This window comes from Dermacentor andersoni, chromosome 2 (genome assembly GCF_023375885.2).
Source record: "Dermacentor andersoni chromosome 2, qqDerAnde1_hic_scaffold, whole genome shotgun sequence".
NCBI classification, from domain to species: Eukaryota; Metazoa; Arthropoda; class Arachnida; order Ixodida; family Ixodidae; genus Dermacentor; species Dermacentor andersoni.
In genome coordinates, this window is record NC_092815.1 from 10919987 (window position 1) to 10939860 (window position 19874).

Consider the following 19874-nt stretch of genomic DNA (forward strand, 5'->3'; position numbering starts at 1 on the left):
AGAGCAAGTTCACGTCGCACTTTTATGTAATTTCACATAAAAACCTGCATTTAAAACTAACAAAGCTACCCAACGGAATAACTAATCAAAGAAATAGGTAATTACTAAACCAAAAATGCTAACCAACTGATTACCAAACTATTTGAGTAATTTCCTAATTATCACTAATTATGACTAAGCTAACTATAAAGTAACAAATCTAACCAACTGACTAACCAAATAGATAATTACTGAGCTAATTATACTAATAACTAACTAATCTAACTTGCTAAGTAATCTAACTACATTAACTAACTAAACTCAATATCAAGTAACATAACAAACTACAGTAACAAAACCAACTCAACCAATAAACTAAATAAATGAGGCAAATGACAAACTAATTAACTAGTCAAACTAACAAAGATAGCCAACGGATTAACAAAGCTATCTAATGGGAATAAAAAAATTATTCACTAACCTACCAGTCAAAGCGCAAATTGATACAGCCGAACGAAACAGTTTGTGTGACGAAGGCTACTATTGGGAGGAGGGCGACCATAATAATAAAGAAATGCCATGTATGATTGAAACACAAATGCATCGCACATTAAATTATTTTGTCAAAAGTTCATGTTGCATGCTCTCTCTACAAACATACTGAAATAAATGTGGGAGAGGTGCTTCTCATTGTGAAAGATTTGCACGATCGCGCAGCCCCCGCATTTGGCGCGGCAGATTGTTCACCTTCTACTTATGCCAACACATCTAGTGCCACCTTCTGCCCCTATATGAAACTTTCAGTGAAGTTTCATAACCAGATGAAAAGTATTGAAGGACCCTGATAGTAGTAAGAAATGCGAGTTTAAAAAAAAGATAAATAATGAAGCAACATATCCAGCCCATTACCTCCTGTGCTTCTTCCTCTGAGCATATTGGGCCTCTGACTCAGTTTCCATGCCTGACTGGATGTACCTGAGGACAAAAACAAAGCAAATAGCCATATTTCTACGGAATACCTTTTAAGCAACCATTTGTAAGTAGCCAAGCTTTTGTTTTCTCCTTTCTACCGCTGCAAATAAGCACAGTCTGCACAGAGTATAGACTCATATGATATGATATTTGAAGAAGTCTTCTGCAATGAGATCCAAAAAAGATGTGCACAATGGACACTCTACTTAGCCTACTCAGAGAAAGGTTTCTGGCTACAAATGGCAGAGTGTGTCACAAATAGTCAAGCAACAATCCAACTCAAGCAAGGCCTGTATGGCACACGCAGCACAGTCACTGTGTATGCTAGAGGACATGCGGCGGCGGTGAACACCAACCGAAACATCTATTGGATTGAGCCCATAACAGCTATATGTTGTGACACCTGGTGGAATACAACACAACTGCAACGCAAAGTGCGCACTTATTGACGCTATGTGGCGTGCCTCTCACATTACCTGACTCGTCACATGCTAGGACACCTGTATAGGGCATGTTTCCACAGCAGCTAGAAAGCACTGGCGTGGTGCAGTGGTAGACTAGTCGACTTTCACGCAGAGGGCCCTGATTCGATCCCACCAGGAACTGGGTAATTTTTTTTTTCTCATTCCTGGTGATAGCTGGTGCGATAGCAGCAGTGGCAGCGGACAACATTGCCCACACGAACAGCTACAGGATAAAGTCCACAACAGCTTACACTGCAAAAGCTGTTTTCTTTAGTAATAATGACAGGACTATAGAATTCCAGGCATAGATGGAGTTCTGTTCACTTTTTTTTTAATTGTTGTATGTTGCTGTTTGTCCTGTGCTTTTGTTTTCAATAATTATTGCTCCCTAATTTCTAATGAGTGCAATTAAGCAGCTAGAATCTCTCTATAAAAGATGTAGTTATCATGTTCCACTCTAACACATGTGTTTCATGCCACCCTACTACAGCAGTTATGCAGTTATTGATCACAGTGTTTACAAACCTACACAAAAAAATGCGATTCATGTACATTGACAACTACATAAGCAAACCTTCATTATGGTGCATCATTTTTCATATTCAGAAGATTACTGACTTCAAAGATGCACTTGTATGTGCACGGATTTTGAGAGAATGTAGAAAAATTCATATTATGGATTTTTTGCACTGTAACATGAAATGGATTGAAGTTATACCTCACAGCATTGCTGAACCAGTGGGTGATGCCATCAAATGGTTAGTGCTTAAACAATAATTATATTTGCCGTTTTTGAAGAACTTTAGATAAAATAAACAAGAAATAGAACTTACGTCAAATGTAATATTTCAGCCCAACTAATCCCTTGCAGCAGTAGTTATTTTGGGAGCCGTAAATATCTGGGGAGATCTCTGTCTCATCCAACAGCAACTGAAATCTACAGTGGATAAAAGCCATCTTGCCAGTGACCGCTGATGTTTTCCTTCTAGCAGCTGGTGAACAACCAATGAGCTCCCCCTCCCAAGCCTACCTATACGCTCTGCTCTGTTAGGTGAATCTAGCAAATCAAGGAACTGACAGCTACCACCATTCGTTACATTACATCACTTTGGTTATATTATTATGCTTAGATGCACACTATCTGAATTCAAAGTGACGAAAACTGCTTGTCTAGGACGGCATCAAATCTCTGTGCTTGTTCCTTGGAAAGTGGTGGCGATGATGGCAGGGTGATTGCCACGCAGTCTAAGAAACATTTTCCTGAGTTGCTAGACAAAGATGGTTTGAGCCATAAAAGCTACACTAAGTGCCATGTTCAAACTTGGCATCTTTTCTGACAGCTTTATGGTAAAGCCATCAATGTCCCTGTTAGCTGTCCGCAGGAAGGGCAGGTCAATGCTGAAATGTTCATCATGAGCACAACTTTTACCACAGCAGTGCCCACACCTCACATGGCACGCTCTTCTGAAGTGAGGCATGTGTGAGTTATTGAAATCACTGTGCAGCACAAATGCATGAATGGACTGATAAACTAAAGTTAATTTTATACTGATTTCACACAAATCCTGGAAAAGTGCTGTTGTTTCCAAGATTTAGAACTATATCAGCTTCCTTTTAAACAACTGGAACAATAAATAAACTTTGAAGCTAGAGTCATGCTAATCATAAAGATGAGTATAATGGTATTTACGTATCATATTCAAGATATCCTCATTTACAGTACAGGTACAATGGAACTTGGCGACACGCTTCCTGCTGGCGCATGCTGTCAGTTAACGAAGTATTAGACCCTTGTTCCATTGTTTGCCTAACACATATTTAGTATGTCTGTATCCTCTCTTTACTTCAGTGCATGTGGGCCACCAAGCCGAGTGCTATGCTCTTACCCACTTTTCCTTGCCGACAGGTCCCGCACAACAGCACTCTGTGGTTGTTTGAGGACACTAGCTTGCTGCTGTTTCTGGACTTCTTTCCACTGGGCTTCAGAATCAATCAGTTCATACGACCTGCAAGCATTGATGTGTACATACAAAATTAGCTATAATGTGTAGCACTTCATTTTTACAACGCAGAGTGCACCTATACTGAGCAATACTGTTATTGCTTCCAAAAGCATTCCCAAGATGACAGTATTGCACATGAATAGATTTCACAGACACTGGAACCTATTAGTTTCAGTGTACCAATATGAGTGGGAGGCGGTTAGCAAAAGATACCAGAAATGCTACTGGCCAAGTGTAGTTTGTTATGTATCACTTCCACTGCTGCATTTCACTGTTCTCAAGCAAGACACACTGTCACATATAAGCAGCTCTTCTTCATGGGAAGCGTGAATGGCTGACAGCACATGTTCATTTGAAACAATACCCATCAGCAATAAAATAATTCCTCAGTTCAGCACCAAATTTCAGCCTATTGTAGTTCTAGTCTACTTAAGTCACCTTTAGTTCATTCACTAATGATACAAAGCACCAAATAAATACTGAACATACTCGTTTACACCCACTTATTTCGACGCGGACTCGCATTAAAGTTGAGGGGTGCAGAATTGTGCAATAATGCATACTCGGTACTATCCAGCACACTTGGTACTATGTAAGGAGGTAAGAGTTCAAACTCTCGTATCTTGCAACTTATTTAGCACACTACCTAAATTGATCAACCACACAAATGAACACCAGTCCACCATGCTGCCCCTCTCCAGTTGCTTGCTCCCATCCTCACGTCTTTCTAGCAAACCATTTCCTTCCCATGTTATGTTTGAAAAACAGTGCAAAAAAGAACATGAAGAAGTATATAGGACACAGCACTAAAATCACAACGATAAAGCGCTATGCTTGTGCACAACTTTCTGTGGCTATGAAGGGAAAGCTACGGGTGCGTGGCTGCTGCACGTGTGTTACCGCGCCAAGTAGTCCGGCAGCGTTTGGCAGTGCTTTCAGCTGCTTGGAACAGATACTGAATCAACGCAGCTTCCACATGCGACTGTTTCTTGTTTACCCAGAGGCGTAAGGGAAAAGCCGCAAAGTAAAGCTTTCCACTCAGTGGTGTGTTATGTCTTATTTAACTGTTGCTAATAAGGTGTTTATGTTTTATCTTCCCCAGCCTGAACTAAGGTGCATTTAATCGCAGGACTCTTTTCTGAAGTGCTTGCACTTGTGCCCGCTTTGCCTCCATAACTTTCCCTTCATAGCCACAGACAACTGTGCACAAGTATTATGTGGCCACAGTAAAAACACTTGAAAAAACAGGAGATGAAGGAAGAAAAAGAAGATGAAAATATCAAGAAAATTTACACTAGCATAGCAGAAAACATCAAAGGACAGACAATAATAGGCCCTGTCACTCAACCAAAGAGAGAACCAATTTCTTTCCTGGCCAGGGAAATTGGAGGCATGCTGACACACACTGGCACATGATATTACACAAGATGACACATGGCATTACACATGATTGCCTTTTGCACTGGAAGGTGAGTGGTTCATTGATAACCACTGATCATTGTTCACCTTAGACGGAGAAAGTAAACTAGGAGAAACCATTACGTCATTGAGCCAGCCTTGGTCCCTCTTCACTAGAGGTGCCTCATTTACATGTCATTATGCAGCTAGGATGGCAATGTAAGTTTCAGTAGTATGAGTTTCACTGGCAAGTGAGAAAAATGCAAAGATGGCGTTATATAATTGCTGGTATTCAATGCTATGGTCACTACAACACATTGTATGCATGCTATAAGCAACTGGAAAAAGGCACAATCTGCCTATATAATCTTCTGATACAGTATAGCCTTTGCTGCCATAATGGGAGAGCATGAAGATGCTGCTACATCTTTACATCTGTATCTTTACATTTGGAATGACATTTGTAACAAAGCTACAGTTTGCGAATACAGTGGAATCAATCTGTCAGTACGTTTTTTAGTGCTCTTGGTTATCTTGTTCTTTATTGGGTAGTTGATGCACAGCCTTGACACTCTCCTTACCATTATTTTCTCCCCATCAAAGCATATGTTTCTGCTAAACGCTTAAGACAGGCTTCATTCATACAACATTTTGAATTATGTAGTACTGAACCGTGGCCAAAAGACTGCTTTGTGAATCAAACCTCAAGCACTGGTTGCAACTCACCTATGCCTCCTCTGATGTCGATGCTTGTGCCTGTGGTGGTGATGGTGGTCTGACTCACTGCCACTGTCTCTCGAATGGCAGCTGAAGGTCAAGATAATAATATCAGAGGAGTGCGGCCAAGATCAGATCATGGAGACAAGGTCAAAAGCATTATTCATCAGCCATGCAGAGCCGGCTAAAACCTGCGCATGACTTAACCACTTGCAGACTATCTAAAATAAGTACCAGTTATGGCTACCAACTATATTTCAGAATCAAATGCCATAACATTTCTTGAATGAAAGTCAGGGTGTCAAAGAATTATTACAGGGATTTCAAGGCACATGGAAGTGCAAAACCAGGATTACAAAAATACTGAGAAGATGCACATATTCTTTAGTTAGTTTTGCTTACTTTGTAAAATCACCAGGCCACTGGGCATATGAATAGACATGTCTCCAGGCCTTACGGCGTAGTTTATATTGCACCTGCTGTACTCCAAGTCCCTTGATGGTGAAGGAAGTTCACATCCTTGCAGAACAAGATATGCCTCAGAGCATTTTAGAGATGCGGTCAAAAGCTCAGTGGCCTGGCAGCTTTGCCAAGAGGCATAGATGTTCTACTACTCTGGAATTCTGATGCATTAGCAGAGTGCATGTAATGATTACCTGTGCCGGCAACCTCCACTGCTTGCTCGTGAGCATTTGGATCCTCGAGAACCTCGTGAGGACCTAGACACTTCGCTTTCATTATCTGAACCTCGTCGGCTATGATGCCTGCAAAAAGATAAGAGATGAGATGGCAATTTTTTTTTCAAGAAAGTCTGCCATAAGCTTTGGGCACACTGCCACATCAAAATAAAAAAAACTGAGGAGTAAATGCCAAGTCAGTCAGAATTGCAATGAACATGAGTGTACCAGCTGTTGAACTTCTTCAGAAATTTGATCATATATGTATCATCTATAAAATCAGCACAAGAGAGATTAAAATAATTAATGCTGTAAGCACTGCTGAAATACTTAGGTAATTTTCTGCATCCAAGCTGATACGTAAAGTAAAAAATGGCAATATGCTAAAGCAAAGCTACAGCGGCAAAGACAATGGCACTTCACAAGCTTAGGCAATGTCGCTTGGCATTGACCATGTGGTGGCTCTTACAGATGCGCACCTTTCCTACACGTTCCCTTTAAGATCACACCTACCCCGATGTATTCACACTGAGCTGCAAAAGGGCCACATGCTACGCACAGGTCTCGGCCACGTTCTCTGGGCATGCCTCGCAGCACCACACACACCATCAAACACAGCACCAATCCTACATTCAGAATCACCACGACCGAGCAGTGGGAGGCCATGCTGCTCAGCATATGCCCGGAGGATCAAATCTGGGTAGTCTTGCTGGATGACGACGACACTAAGACTCAAGGTCTGGCCCCCTGCCTCCCTTGACCCCCTAGCAAGGTCTTTGAATAAAGTTCGCTCTCTCTCTCTCTCTCGGTAAAGGAAACAACAGAAGCTTAAATACAGGTCTTTCTATCTGTTTTGCAGCTTCCAAGCCCGTTTCATCTGGTTTGATCATTAAACAACACTGGAGTACTTCTACCTCTTTTAACATTACATCTAGAATTACTTTGCGAGGTTACTGACCTTTTAAGAAATGTACTGAGAAATTATAGCTGCCTAATTAGCCATGTCAGATTTTTCTGTTTTTATGCTGTTCACAATATTTGATTATACAACTTCAGTAACATGGCAGATATGTAGAACACAGTATGTAAAAAACCCTGTTTCACCTACTTTCGTCGTCTGCAGTCTCCCTCATTGGATGATGACCGGCAGTGAGAGTGCCTGGACCCAGAGCTTCGAACAGATCGTGGTGAAGGGTTTGTTGAACTTGAGTAGAGGCCCCTGGTAATAAGGAGCGTTGTATTTCATTAACCCATTCAAGCCAAACAAAATGCCAAACTGGACATCTCTGGAAAACAGATGGCTGCACTGATCCATATCTGAACACTGATCCATATAATGAACAGCATTTATAATTATTGTGCTTTTTAATGAAAATTCCATATCTTATGGAGCTCAAAAAAAAGGGATCCGCACAACACCGTGCATACTGCATTATTAAGGCTAGTGTTCATAGTACCTCTGCTTTGGGTCTTCCCAAGGTGGCACTGAAGATGACTGGTTCCCAGGAGTTACTGGCGTTGAAGTGGCTGGCGCAGGTGAACTGTGGTGAAGTGACGTAGACGATGGTGACCTGTCAAGGAAACAGCGATAATGTTGGCTATTTAGCCTTTGTCAAACCTGTTTGCTACAGGTTGAAAAGATAAGCTACTTGAAGACTTACAACAGAGCTGAGTGAGCCCAGTGGCTTCCGTTCCTGTGGTCAGTCACATGCTTTTCTTGTTCCCTGAGCTGTGTTCCTGCTGAAAAGATATAAATGCACAAATTCAGCAGACGCTAACTCTTTCCTCTTTAATTTTTGCCACACCTTTGAGTTTAACTCAGCAATTCTATGCTTTATTAGCGCAACTATCCACACAATGAAAAAAACATTACCTGGGTAAGTGATGCTGGGGCTCATTATTATTATTATTATTACTATTATTATTATTATTATTATTACTGTTGTTGTTCAAACAAGCCTAACAATTCTGCAAAGTTAAGACACAACCCAGGATGGAAAAAAGCTTTTTTCCAAAGCTTTTTTCTGCCCTTGGTTGCAGAGTAACATTGCAGAATAAGGTGAACTAACCAGCCCAGCAACAAGTATTGATAAGCCTAACAAAACTATGTTATACTTGAAAGCTTTGAATTTTAAATCTGATATGTGAAGTGGCAATACCGTCAGCACCGTCAGGCTGTCCGAGTCGTCTCTGGTATCGCCTGCTTGGCACTCGTACAAATGCTGGCTGCTGTCGAGGCTGTATCTTGAAGCTGGCTGGGTTAGGCCGTTCTCTGCGTGTGCTGGATGGACAAAAGTGAAGGAAGCAAAGGATGGTCACTAATTCCTACAAGGTATTTTTCACAATAAGTGAACAGTCAGCCAGGAGCACATTTACTATGGGTGCACAATCAGCCATACTGTGATGTCGGTGATTTGTAGATCACTATCAGACAGGGGAATGAGGTGCCAGCATTTAAAAGCACATGCTAAGGCATAGCAGTTTGCTGACACACCCTCAACTAGGCCAGTCACTCCACTGACTGCTTACAAATCACACAGACAGCATGAGTTGTCTGCAGTTCCATTCATACAACATGTTTTTCACTCATTGTAGCTGCCACATTCCATGCCAAAAAAGCTTTATGCTAAACGCCAGTGCTGGAACTGTATGCAACTTGACACATTTATGCAGATAAAAGATAATTAGAATTATTTATTTTGTTGTTCCTACAGTGCAAAAAAGAAGTAGCACATAAAGAAAAATCTGAAATTAGATTATGAATCCAACAAGTAAATTAAGTGTGAAATTTCTTAGTGATCAGTGAGACTTAGAAGAAGCTGGTCTGTAAAAATTTCCAGGGCAAAAATGCAAATACAGGGCTGCTGAAACTTAACCATGGCAGGTGCCTGGGTGTTCAATACTATTTAAAGAGCCCACAAGGTCAGTAAAAAATAAGGAGCACAAATAATCCATGGCAGGGCAGCAGTGCTTTTTCACAAAAGCATGCAGAGACACAGCCTGCGCACTTCACTTGTACAAATTACAAAAGAGGACTGACGAACCTTGATAGTAATGCATGTACCATCAAACAAAGTGATGCACCAACAGATCAGTCAGAACACCTTTTACACATGATCATTTCAGAGTGCAATGTGCAATCATGCACTGCAGATGCAGCTGGCCTAAAATAAGGCTGTGTACCCAAGACTACATGTTATATCCTGAATTGCAGCAATGTGACAAAGACTGGGTGACATGCAAACACAGCTACACACTTCCACTTTTTACGTTTTAATTTATGCAGATGGCACATGCTATCTATATACATCCATATTCTGATCAATAATGATCTTCCTTAGCAAGTGCATTCTCATATCTTATAACATTTCTGTAATTTATATTTTATGGATAGAAAGATAAATAGGTGCCTACCTGACCCTGAGCTTTCCTCCCCATCCAAAATACTTTGATGCTATAGGATTTTCAGATGTCTGGGTAAGCCTGGATGAGGGAGCAAGACACGTCGGATCATAAGTACACAATAAGCTGTGTTATAAGTTTGAGGATGAAAAAGAAATTAGCAGTGCTACCTGAAGAAAGAATGGTGATCAACACAGCACCTCCACAGGTGCTTGCATGCTTGTTTCGTGGCCAGCTCGAATCCATATGTGCTGTCATCATTCTAACAAATGGAGAAATAAAGAAGGAGAAATATGGTTGTAATCTGCAGTCAACTTCTCCTTATAAAATATCTCTTTTAAATTTTAGGGACTAATTAGGCACCACTGAACTGCAGGCAGATCCTGATCTGGACAGGTTGATTACACATGTTCCAGAAATGTGGAAACAGCGCAACATTGGGACAAACAGTTTGGAAAAATGTGTTGTCATCCACTACATTTGTGCAATTTGTTTGTTCCACCCTTGAGATATTTCTCCTAACATGGTATGAATCTGACACTGAAAGCCATGACTGAAATGCTACAAGATTGCATGTCAATTTCCAATGGCTATATCACACAGCCAATGAAACACGGTGCAATACTGGCATACCCGAATTACTACAAAATTCAATTTGTGTGCAGAACAAAGTTGCATGTGAGGCATTACGTACTGCTTTGTCACGAACTTGGAGCATGAAGTAACAGCCTTTGTGATGAACTTTGGTGATGCGTGGCCTGCAACAATCATAAAAGCCACAGAATAGCATATGCAAGAGTTTAGATTCTGAATATGATAAGGCACTACACGTCATGCCTCCTACGCATTGGGGTCAAGCTCACCAGTAGTAGTTGCTAACTTTGGTTTTATTCCTAAGCACTACGACGCCACTGGGAGTCAGACCTAGGAAGTATTCTGTGTGGTCTTCACCCTAAAACAAAGATGAGTCAGTTCTTGATGCAACAGTGAAAAATAAATTGCGCAGGTATGTTCCGAAATATTGATCAAAGAAAACATCAATGTCAATAAATTATCAAAAGTGTTTTTTTAATTATTCACTCAGTCAATTTAGTACAAGTACATTGCACTCAATAAATTACATATTGCAAATGTGAAGTAAATGATAACAGCAAGTGAAAAAGAAATATACAATATCAGATACATCTGAAGTGGACTGTAGCAGCAATAAAAAGAGTAACTGCAACAATATTTTGATGAAGAGATTAATTTTTCGAGAAAAAATAGAACAAATCTGTGTACACAAGAGGCATAAATTAACCTAATGATTTAAAAGCTATTTGTTTCAATACATATTTCAGTACTTCAAATAAATTACACTTGAACATGCAGTATAAATGATGTTTCATATGATGTCGGGAATTCCAGAAGGAAGTTGCACCAAGAGAAGTGTGACTCACAATAACAGGATGTAGGTCTACACCATACATATCCAGCCACTTGACCTTGTCAAGGAAATTCATTTCAGCAACCGCTGGCACTTGGCCTCTGGCATAAATAAACATGTTTTATAATTATGTTAAAAAATTACTTTGTGCACTGACGTTAAGCAGCAATTTTGTAAAAGAGCAAGATCCAAAATAGAAAAGTGATTGTGTGACACAATGAAAATACTATGCTAATGCATAATTTAAAATAAGTTTGTTGCCGAATGTAATAGCAAGTGGCTCTCTATATAAAAAGCCTGTTTTAACTGTGAAGTAGACAAATTTTTAGTCATTGATATCAGACTTCTTTCCTGAGATGCAAATAGGACAAAAATAGCACATTTAAAGAATTACATTGGACATCTTTTAATCAAAGTGGAGCATGCCTAATCATTGAGCAGCTAGCTATACACCAATGCGATCATATTTCCAAATCAGTGTAGATTCCCCTTAGCATTAACATTTCATTAACATTATTTTCACCTAACTTTACCTAAGCATACTTGTTAGCAGCTTGAGTGCTCTTGTATGTTCAAAAAACATAAGAAGCAGTTGGGGCTGCCCACAATTTTATTATTTAACTTCATTTTCCAACCTCCACCTTCGTTTTCTTCATTGCACGCGAAGCCTATTATTTGGCACTCCAGAAGTCTATCTTAGTTTCAGTGCTTTCTTCTCATTTCAACGATCGCCCTGTTTTACAGGAGACGATTCCAGGAGTCTAGAGTGACCCTGGGAGTCTTGTTGCATAATGTGTGCAGAAAGTGAACGGTGCACGCCATGACCTCAACTACAAGCCACTAGTGCCACTTTCTGGACAGCACTGATGTGTGGCAATGTGCTAGTGCAATATATATGCACACACATAACAAATATTGCACAAACAAGAACACCAGGTATGCATGACTGCTCCGTCTAAACTGCTGACTTGATCACACTAAAATTTTTCACAAAGGTGGCATTTCGCAGTATGTGCAACAGAATATCTCCCTCATCCACACTGTGTAAGTGCATTAAGGATGCTGCCCAGCACAAAAATAATACTTGAGATGGAGAAAAGAAACTGCTCAGCTTCTATCTAGGTATGACATTTTCTTAAAAATTTTTGATATTTACCTCAGCCCTTTGTGCAATTCTGCAACCTTTTCTTCTAATTCCGGTGTCTGGTTCACCAGAAAACGCAGCTCTGAGGAATAACCAGGTTGATGCCTTCGGGGATCATAGTCGCCAAGCTCGGCTGTTGAATAAATAGGATACGACCAGCATTTTACGTAGCAGATGAGATTTCAGTATGACACATGATTTTGGCACGTAAAACCCCAGAATGTAATTAAAGTATGAGACATACATTTCTCCTTGAATATGCAACATCTCTTAATATGCTTTTATGCATGCCATATGGCTCCTCTAGAAAGTGGGAGGAACTGTCAAAGTTCACACCTGCAGAACGACCATATCTACCACTATGGTACCTGCATCCACTCCAAGCCCTTCTTGTCATTCCCAGCATCAAAAAGAAAATGGAGACATTATCTTTCACCCTAAAACAAACTGTGTTTTCACTCCTGCATGAGAAGCATGGAGAACACGTCCATGTTTATATGGACAGTTCTGTCTCCTCCAAGAAGTTCAGCTGGAACAGTGGTAACTGAGCAAAGTAACTAGTTGGGCTTGTTGGTTGAACATAGTAGAAGGCTACAGCGTGGGAACCGACAGAGACAAAGGAGGCACACAAAGTACACAGACAAAGCACATGTATATGAGCTACTTATCTCGTGTGGTAAAGTCTACATTGGGCAAACCAGCCGATGTGCTAACGATCGACTTAGGGAATACCATATCAATGTTAACGCTATTCAACGTGATCTAGGCACGCACTGCCATGACTGTGGGTGCAAACCTGTCTTCGACAAATGCAAGATTGTATCTAGGAGCAAATCAAGCCTTACTAGAGAAATTATCAAGGCTGCCGCAATTTCACGTGTGGGAAATAACTGTGTCAGTTGTCCCTCAATAACCTTGTGTGAAAAAGAGCTGCCCTACCTTGATTCAAATACCAGGGTGCGATAGCGCTATGAACAGGTTCTGGGTGCATGTGTGATCTTCTTGTTTATTTTTGACAAACGTTTGCTTTAAAACTGGCTGCGCATCAGCGAAATAAACATTTTTGTTGAAAGTCAGTGCTCTGTCGGTGTACATTGTGTGCCTCCTTTGTCTCCATTGGTTCCCGCGCTGTAGCCTTCCCCAGTGGTAATTCCTGCGAAATCTGTTACCATTCAATTCAAGACATCTCACATTACATCAACAAAGGCTGTAAAACTCGCAGCTATCTGTGCTGCTCTGGAGTTTATTGGTCACAAATCATCACAGTCATGGTCCATATTTTGTGACTCGAAGGCAGCTGTCCAGCGTCTGCCGTAACCTCTCAACCATGGACCTAACTTGCAATTAGTCGTAGACATCCAGCTACTTCACCATCACACAATCGACTAAGGGCACAACATCATTTACCGGTGGATACTGGGTCACTATGGAACTTCAGGAAATTACAGTGAGGATAACAATGCCCGATCAGTCCACGATGGTGCCCATATTATATCAATACCACTGTCGAGAACAGATGCAGTCACAAAGCTTTGCCTCCTTGCATGCGAGCTTATGCAGACTCTGTGGAACATCAGTGCATTCACCAATGCATGTCTCTACAGACTGGATCCCCGTCTGCAACTCTGTCTTCCACAAGGGTTACCACAAGCAGAAGCAACACTTCTGTGCCACCTGTGGGTCGGCATGGCATTCACGAATGACTATTCTTTCTGCATTGGAATTGCCGAAAGTCCTGCTTGCGACAACTGTGGCTGCGAGGAGATGATGAGCACCTTCTCTGTTATTGTCCCCACTACACTGTAGCAAGAAAAGTGTTCACAACTACGCTTGAAAAACTTGACAATCACCCCTTCACCGAGGAAGAAGTTCTAGGACACTGGTCCAGATGGGTTTTGGCACTCAAGGCCTTAAGAGCTTTGCTCAAGTTCTTAAGGGCTTATGAACTGTGCAACAGACTTTGAAAGTTGTAGCGCATAGCATAACATTATCGTTCGAATTTTTCTCACTTTATTTTTTTTTTCTTCTTTTGCCTTTTATTCCCTTTAGCCCTTTCCCCGGCAGAAGGTAGCCAGCCAGCACTTACACTGGCTAACCTCCCTGCCTCCTTCCCTTCTGTCTCTCTCTCTCTCTACACATGAGCTGAAGGAAAGAAAAGAGCTGTTAAAAAAATCACCACGTGGCATGTGTGACTGTGACAATTCTTTCTTCTCAAATCACAGCATGTGAGACTGCCTTAATTCAGAACATGCAGGTTCAACTTCCACCTGCAGCAAGTTCTCTCATCAAAGGGGCCCTGAGCCACACCTCGGGCTTCGTGAGAAGACACAGTCCATGAATGGCATACACTACCGCGAACATCTCAACCAAATTTTGCAGTCGTGTGTGGTGTATAGAGCTCGCAAGCGAAGCGCGAGGTCACATTTCTCTCAAACGCACTGTTCAACAGAAGCCGGCTCCTCAGTCTTTCCTGGACACTTTATTTCATAATATAGCAGATTCCCATACTCGGCTGCTATTGGCCAGCAGCTGACACCAACCAAGAAGGGTGTTCAGATCAGCGTGCTTCTTCCTACTGTTACTGCATATATGTATTGACGCAGTTTATAAACACGCTGAAATAAGCGATAGTAATGTGCTTTCGAATTTCAATAATAATTACATACTTCTGGAAGAAGCCGACTGTCATCTGCTTACATTCGGCCGCAGCTGCCTGCATAGGAATTAAACTTTGGCCATCCTACTTACTGGTGCTGTAGCCATTGGGTCTCGCTAATTTCGGCTAGTTTTGAACATTCAACTAGCCTCAAACCACACGAAACTTAAGGTAAGAGCACACGCATGCTTGCCAGCATGTGCTCACCCTTGGCTGCTCCTGCTTAGATGCCTTGGCAGATTTCGCTTCGTATTGAGCTAGTGACAGAGGTTCAAAATGAGCAAGCTGGATGTGGCTATTACCCATCGTTCGAGCTGGTGCAGGACAAAGCCGGTCTGCACCATGTAGCACAGCCAGACAGGAGCATATGAGTGCAAGCGTGCAGTCAAGCCCCGTCACACACAAAGCAAACACTGCACATATGCACTGTAGTTGCATGAAGCTGCATTATGCTATGTAGCGTAGATACCGCAGCCACTGTGGGATGCCGCGACGAGTCCACTGGCTGAGTGCGCTGTTGCTCGGTGAGGACAACCGCGTTTGGCACGTTGTAGGCACAAAAATTTTAAATTGCGGCATCTATGTGAACATCCAAAATCAAATTTGAACTACACACCATGGTGACATTCAGTAGGTAGAGCATTGTAAGCACACCCCGCTCAGCCATAGCTTTCGCAGTGCAAGTCATTGAAGAAGGAACGGAAGCACCGCAAAGGGCCTGTTTGATTGCCAATAACTATGCTTCTGATGAACAGATGAAAGCACATTTCGCAGCAAAGTATTTCTGAAAAGTTTAATTAGACTTCAAGTGCATTTTCTGACTTTGATAAAAAGTGGTTCAGGGCCCCATTAATATTTCAGGTGAATATAAGAGATAAGCCATGCATGTAATATGTATTTTTGAATACAGATACCATATGCAATAGCTTGCAGGAATTAAAAAATGGGTAAAGATTGGACACTCTTTTGTTGTTGTTTTCTTTTTTTCTTTTCAAACTACCTAACTTGTGTTAATGGAACAAAATGGCACAAAGGCAGAAGACAACTACACGGGTAGTGCTGCTTCACGCACATGATTTCTGTATTCCCCAATTTCTTGCCCTACAGTTAAATACATTTACTTACATATTACTTTTACCAGTTCTTGTCATTTCAGAAAAACATATTTAGAGTAACTGTTGAAATCTGCTGTACTTAAACTGATACTCTGGTGTTTACAACTATGGTGTCTGTGAAGATGAGTGGGAGCTGAAAGAAGTATGTTCAGTGTTATACCACACAGCCAGCTTAAAGTGCATTTCAGTTCTTTTTCTTTTCCAGAAAATCATTTGCCACGTATGTAACTTGCCAAAGCACAACTATTGACATGCCAAGATCATTCAAGTAGGCGATAGCTGCAGTACAGAAACTTGTCTCGAACTGCACTGTGAGCTTAAATTGTAATTGGTAGTAAATAATCAGGGGCCACAAAAGCAGGAGTAGATGTCTCACACTGTATAGCTAGAGCAAAAAGTTCAGCAGCCAGATCGAAACTGATGGGCAGCCGGCCATGGTAGATGTCTTGCTTCACTTGAAGAAAGTACTGGTACCTGCAATGAAAATGGAATTTGACTATTGTACATCAAACAACACATTCAAGAGGTTTAGCAAAAATAAATAAAGAGTCCATCCTTGTTTTCTTCCCTAGCTAAAGTATTCATACAATTGTATTATATGCAACAATTAAGGCACATTATGCATGTGAGGAACAAGGTAGTAAAAAAGGAAGGGGCATCATGTACATATTCTCATGAGAAACATTGTTGGCGACATAATATACCTGTTCTTATTTGATCCATCTCAATAACACGTGGAAGATATTACTTAAAAGTCCTTGAGGGGTGTGAAAAAATTTACTGCTGGGGTTTCTACAATTTTCCTTTCTGATAGGAAACCGAAGTGTAATGACTATGAAAAGAGAGAAAGCTTGAGACTGCAGATAACTAAAAACAATCAGACTTAGCATATGAGCGATTCGAAGCGATTCGCGAGCAAACTCTGGTTCATTTTTCAACTCGCCACAGCATACGTTTCCTGAATCCCTTCGGGGGTGCATAAGCGCGCCACGGTTGCGCACCATTCATCGTCGAAGCGCGTCGTGCGCGAGGAAATCGAAGCTTCGCCCAAGACAGGTAGGCCGTACAGAGTAAGCAACCAAGTATTTAGGTAGAAAGAATCTCAACAACGCAACCGCACAGATGCGCCGTTTGACCAAATGCACACGAAAACAAAAGCGGCCGACGCCCGGAGCAACGTAGTACCCCCCTCCAGGATCGAGTGCAAAGATTGCGGCGTTCTTTTTCACGCACGGCTGACTGTGGCTCCCTGCAGAGGTCTCGTCACGCACTCGCTCTCTTTCACCTCCAGAAGCAACGAGAGCGTGAGGCTAGGAGAGAAAGGAAGCTTCGGCTAATCTCCCCAATACCCGCCCGCTTTTCTTTTTCTTGCTCGCTTCGCGACATGGTGCACGCCTGGCACGCAAGCGGCAGCCCCTCGTCTGCGCGGACACCTTGGCCGTGAATGGGCCGAATTGCGCGGTGCTCTTTCCAGCTCGTGCCCGCGTGCCGCCGAGACTCTTTGGCTGGCAGAGCGAAGAACAGCCGCGGAAGGCGCGTGGTTCCGGTGATGCCGCCTTTTCCTTGGGCTGCGGTCGCTCGTAGGGCGGCAGGCCAGACATCCAAACATTTACCCGGCGTTGACGGTTTTAAAAAGACCGGAAGTGACCGCAGCCGATATAGGGCCGTAGTACGCTCTCGGCGGAAAGCAAGATGGGCCCGGCCGGAGTTGGAAGGCGAGAGGTGAAGGAAAACGCGGACGGAGGAATAGTGGTTTCTCTTGAAGCGCGTAATGATTAGCCTTCTTTAAGAGACAATGGGAACAATAGCTACGACGGCGTAAATATGGCCGCTCGGTAACGTTCAACATTGGCTGCAACAAAGCTGCGACAGCCATCTACATGCGTGGGCCGTTGAGGGACGTGGAAGGAAAACACGGCCGCGTCCGCGGCTTACGCTCAAGGGGTGCTCAAGGGGCGTGGGTGTGCAAGAAAGAGATCTGCGTCGAACGCCGAATTATGGGTTGTGTTAAAGGTGTTCATAAACAGTATTTAAAAAATGTGCACCCTTCGGGGCGCATCTTGACCCACAACGATAATCGGCATCTGTCTTGCCCGCATTTCCTTTCTTTATCTCTGCAAGATCGGTGCTTCCAACTAACGAACGGCATGCGCGTTATCAGGATGACATATCATTGTCGACACGAAAGTTAGCGAGCGCGGATTTTGCAAGAAAGGAAGCGCAAACGAGGCAGATGAAAATTACACTCTAAAAAAGTGTACATCCTTAGGGGTGTATATCTGCACCACAACACACACTCTAAAAGATGTTTGCACCCTATGGTGCGTATATCTGCCACACAACGATAATCGTCATCTGCCTTGATGCGTTTCCTTTCTTTAACGCTGCGAGCCCGGTACTTTCCAGTAACGAACGGCATGCGCGTTATCAGCATGACATAGCATTCCCGACAGAAAAATGTAGCGGGCGCGGCGTTTTCAAGAAAGGAAACGCATCAAGGCAGATGACGATTATCGTTGTATGGCAGAGATACACTCCAAAGGGTGTAAACTTTTCTTAGAGTGTAATCGTCATCTGCCTTGGTTGCGTTTCCTTTCTTGAAAACTCGGCGCTCGCTACTTTCCTGTCGAGGATGCTGCGTCACACTGATAACGCGCATGTCGTTCGTGACTCGGAAGTACCGGGCTCGCAGCGTTAAAGAAAGGAAACGCGGTCAAGACAGATGACGATTATTGTTGTGCACTCTTAAAACGGTTGCACCCTTTGGGGTGTATATTTGTCCCACAACAATAATCGTCATCTGCCCTGCTTGCGTTTCCTTTCTTGAAAACTCGGCGCTCGCTACCTTCCTGTCGAGAATGCTGCGTCACACTGATAACGCGCATGCCGTTCGTGACTGGGAAGTACCGGGCTCGCAGTGTTAAAGAAAGGAAACGCGGGCAAGACAGATGACGATTATCGTTGCGGGACAAGATAAGCCCCAAAGCGTGTAAATTTTTCTAAGAGTGAAGATAAGCCCTAGAGGGTGCAAACTTTTTTAAGAGTGTAGACTCTTAAGCGCAATTACACCCTTTGGGTCGCATCTTGCTGCACAACAATAATCGTCATCTGTCTTGACTGCATTACCTTCCTTTCATGCTGCGAGCCCGGTAAGTCACGAACGGCATGCGCGCTATCAGCATGACAGAGCATCCTCGACAGGACAGTATCGAACGCAACGGTTTCAAGAAAGGAAACGCAAGCAAGACATGACGATTATTGTTGTGTGGCAGAATACGACCCAAAGGGTGTACATTTGTTTAAGAGTGTACATCCAGATACCTCGTGTCCAGTGCATAGCTGCGTGGGAAAAGCGCTGGATAAAGTGCACTACTGGAACTATAGTTAAAAAGTTTGCTACTAACAGAAATGCTTATATTTTTACATCTAGTTTTTGCTAAAGATGATGTCTTCGCCGTCATTTTTGCCGTCGAAGCCAATCTAAGCCGAGCCAGGCTGAGCAACAAATTGCGCGGTTTTTTGTCGCAAGAAGTATCGTGCAAACTTTCGGATTCTGCAAAGGTGACTCCGCCCACGACGGGACTTGATCGGGGAGCCTTCGGTTCCCCCCAATCAAGTTCCTCAGGACACTCTAATAAAGTTCTTGTCACTGTCACTGCAAAGGTGACTGTTTGCTTCCGTACTTTTGCGGCCGTTTTTCTTCTCTTTTTGCACGCACGCATAGTTTCTCGTAAGTCCATTTGCTCGTGTTCACTATTCTGCTTCTTTGGTTTGGCTCTGTATACTCTTTTTGGCGCGAGAGTGGGAAGTTGATGCGGATATTGAGCGATGGTGACCACGAAAAGCGAGAAGCAATGTTGTCTGAAAGCAACAACAGTAAGTGATTGTTTGCACTCTACTTCATAGGCGAGTTTCTTTCTT

At 42.5% G+C, this 19874-nt stretch overlaps 1 protein-coding gene across 5 annotated transcripts in view; it reads right to left on the reverse strand.

Moving 5' to 3' along the window:
• Positions 1 to 19874, reverse strand: part of LOC126543004 (band 4.1-like protein 4) — a 175868-nt gene that overhangs the window by 15968 nt on the left and 140026 nt on the right. For 4 of the 5 annotated variants that reach the window (XM_055077550.2, XM_055077552.2, XM_050190152.3 and 1 more), the window contains exons 5-19: positions 16330 to 16427; positions 12195 to 12315; positions 11052 to 11139; positions 10476 to 10564; positions 10307 to 10370; positions 9783 to 9874; positions 9625 to 9693; positions 8370 to 8491; positions 7872 to 7950; positions 7668 to 7781; positions 7319 to 7429; positions 6190 to 6297; positions 5543 to 5623; positions 3302 to 3421; positions 889 to 954 (exon numbers count right to left, since the gene is read on the reverse strand). In XM_055077550.2, coding sequence (XP_054933525.1) covers positions 889 to 954; positions 3302 to 3421; positions 5543 to 5623; positions 6190 to 6297; positions 7319 to 7429; positions 7668 to 7781; positions 7872 to 7950; positions 8370 to 8491; positions 9625 to 9693; positions 9783 to 9874; positions 10307 to 10370; positions 10476 to 10564; positions 11052 to 11139; positions 12195 to 12315; positions 16330 to 16427 — 1422 coding nt within the window. The remainder of the gene's footprint in view (positions 1 to 888; positions 955 to 3301; positions 3422 to 5542; positions 5624 to 6189; positions 6298 to 7318; positions 7430 to 7667; positions 7782 to 7871; positions 7951 to 8369; positions 8492 to 9624; positions 9694 to 9782; positions 9875 to 10306; positions 10371 to 10475; positions 10565 to 11051; positions 11140 to 12194; positions 12316 to 16329; positions 16428 to 19874) is intronic. The other variant, XM_055077551.2, reaches the window with a different exon arrangement.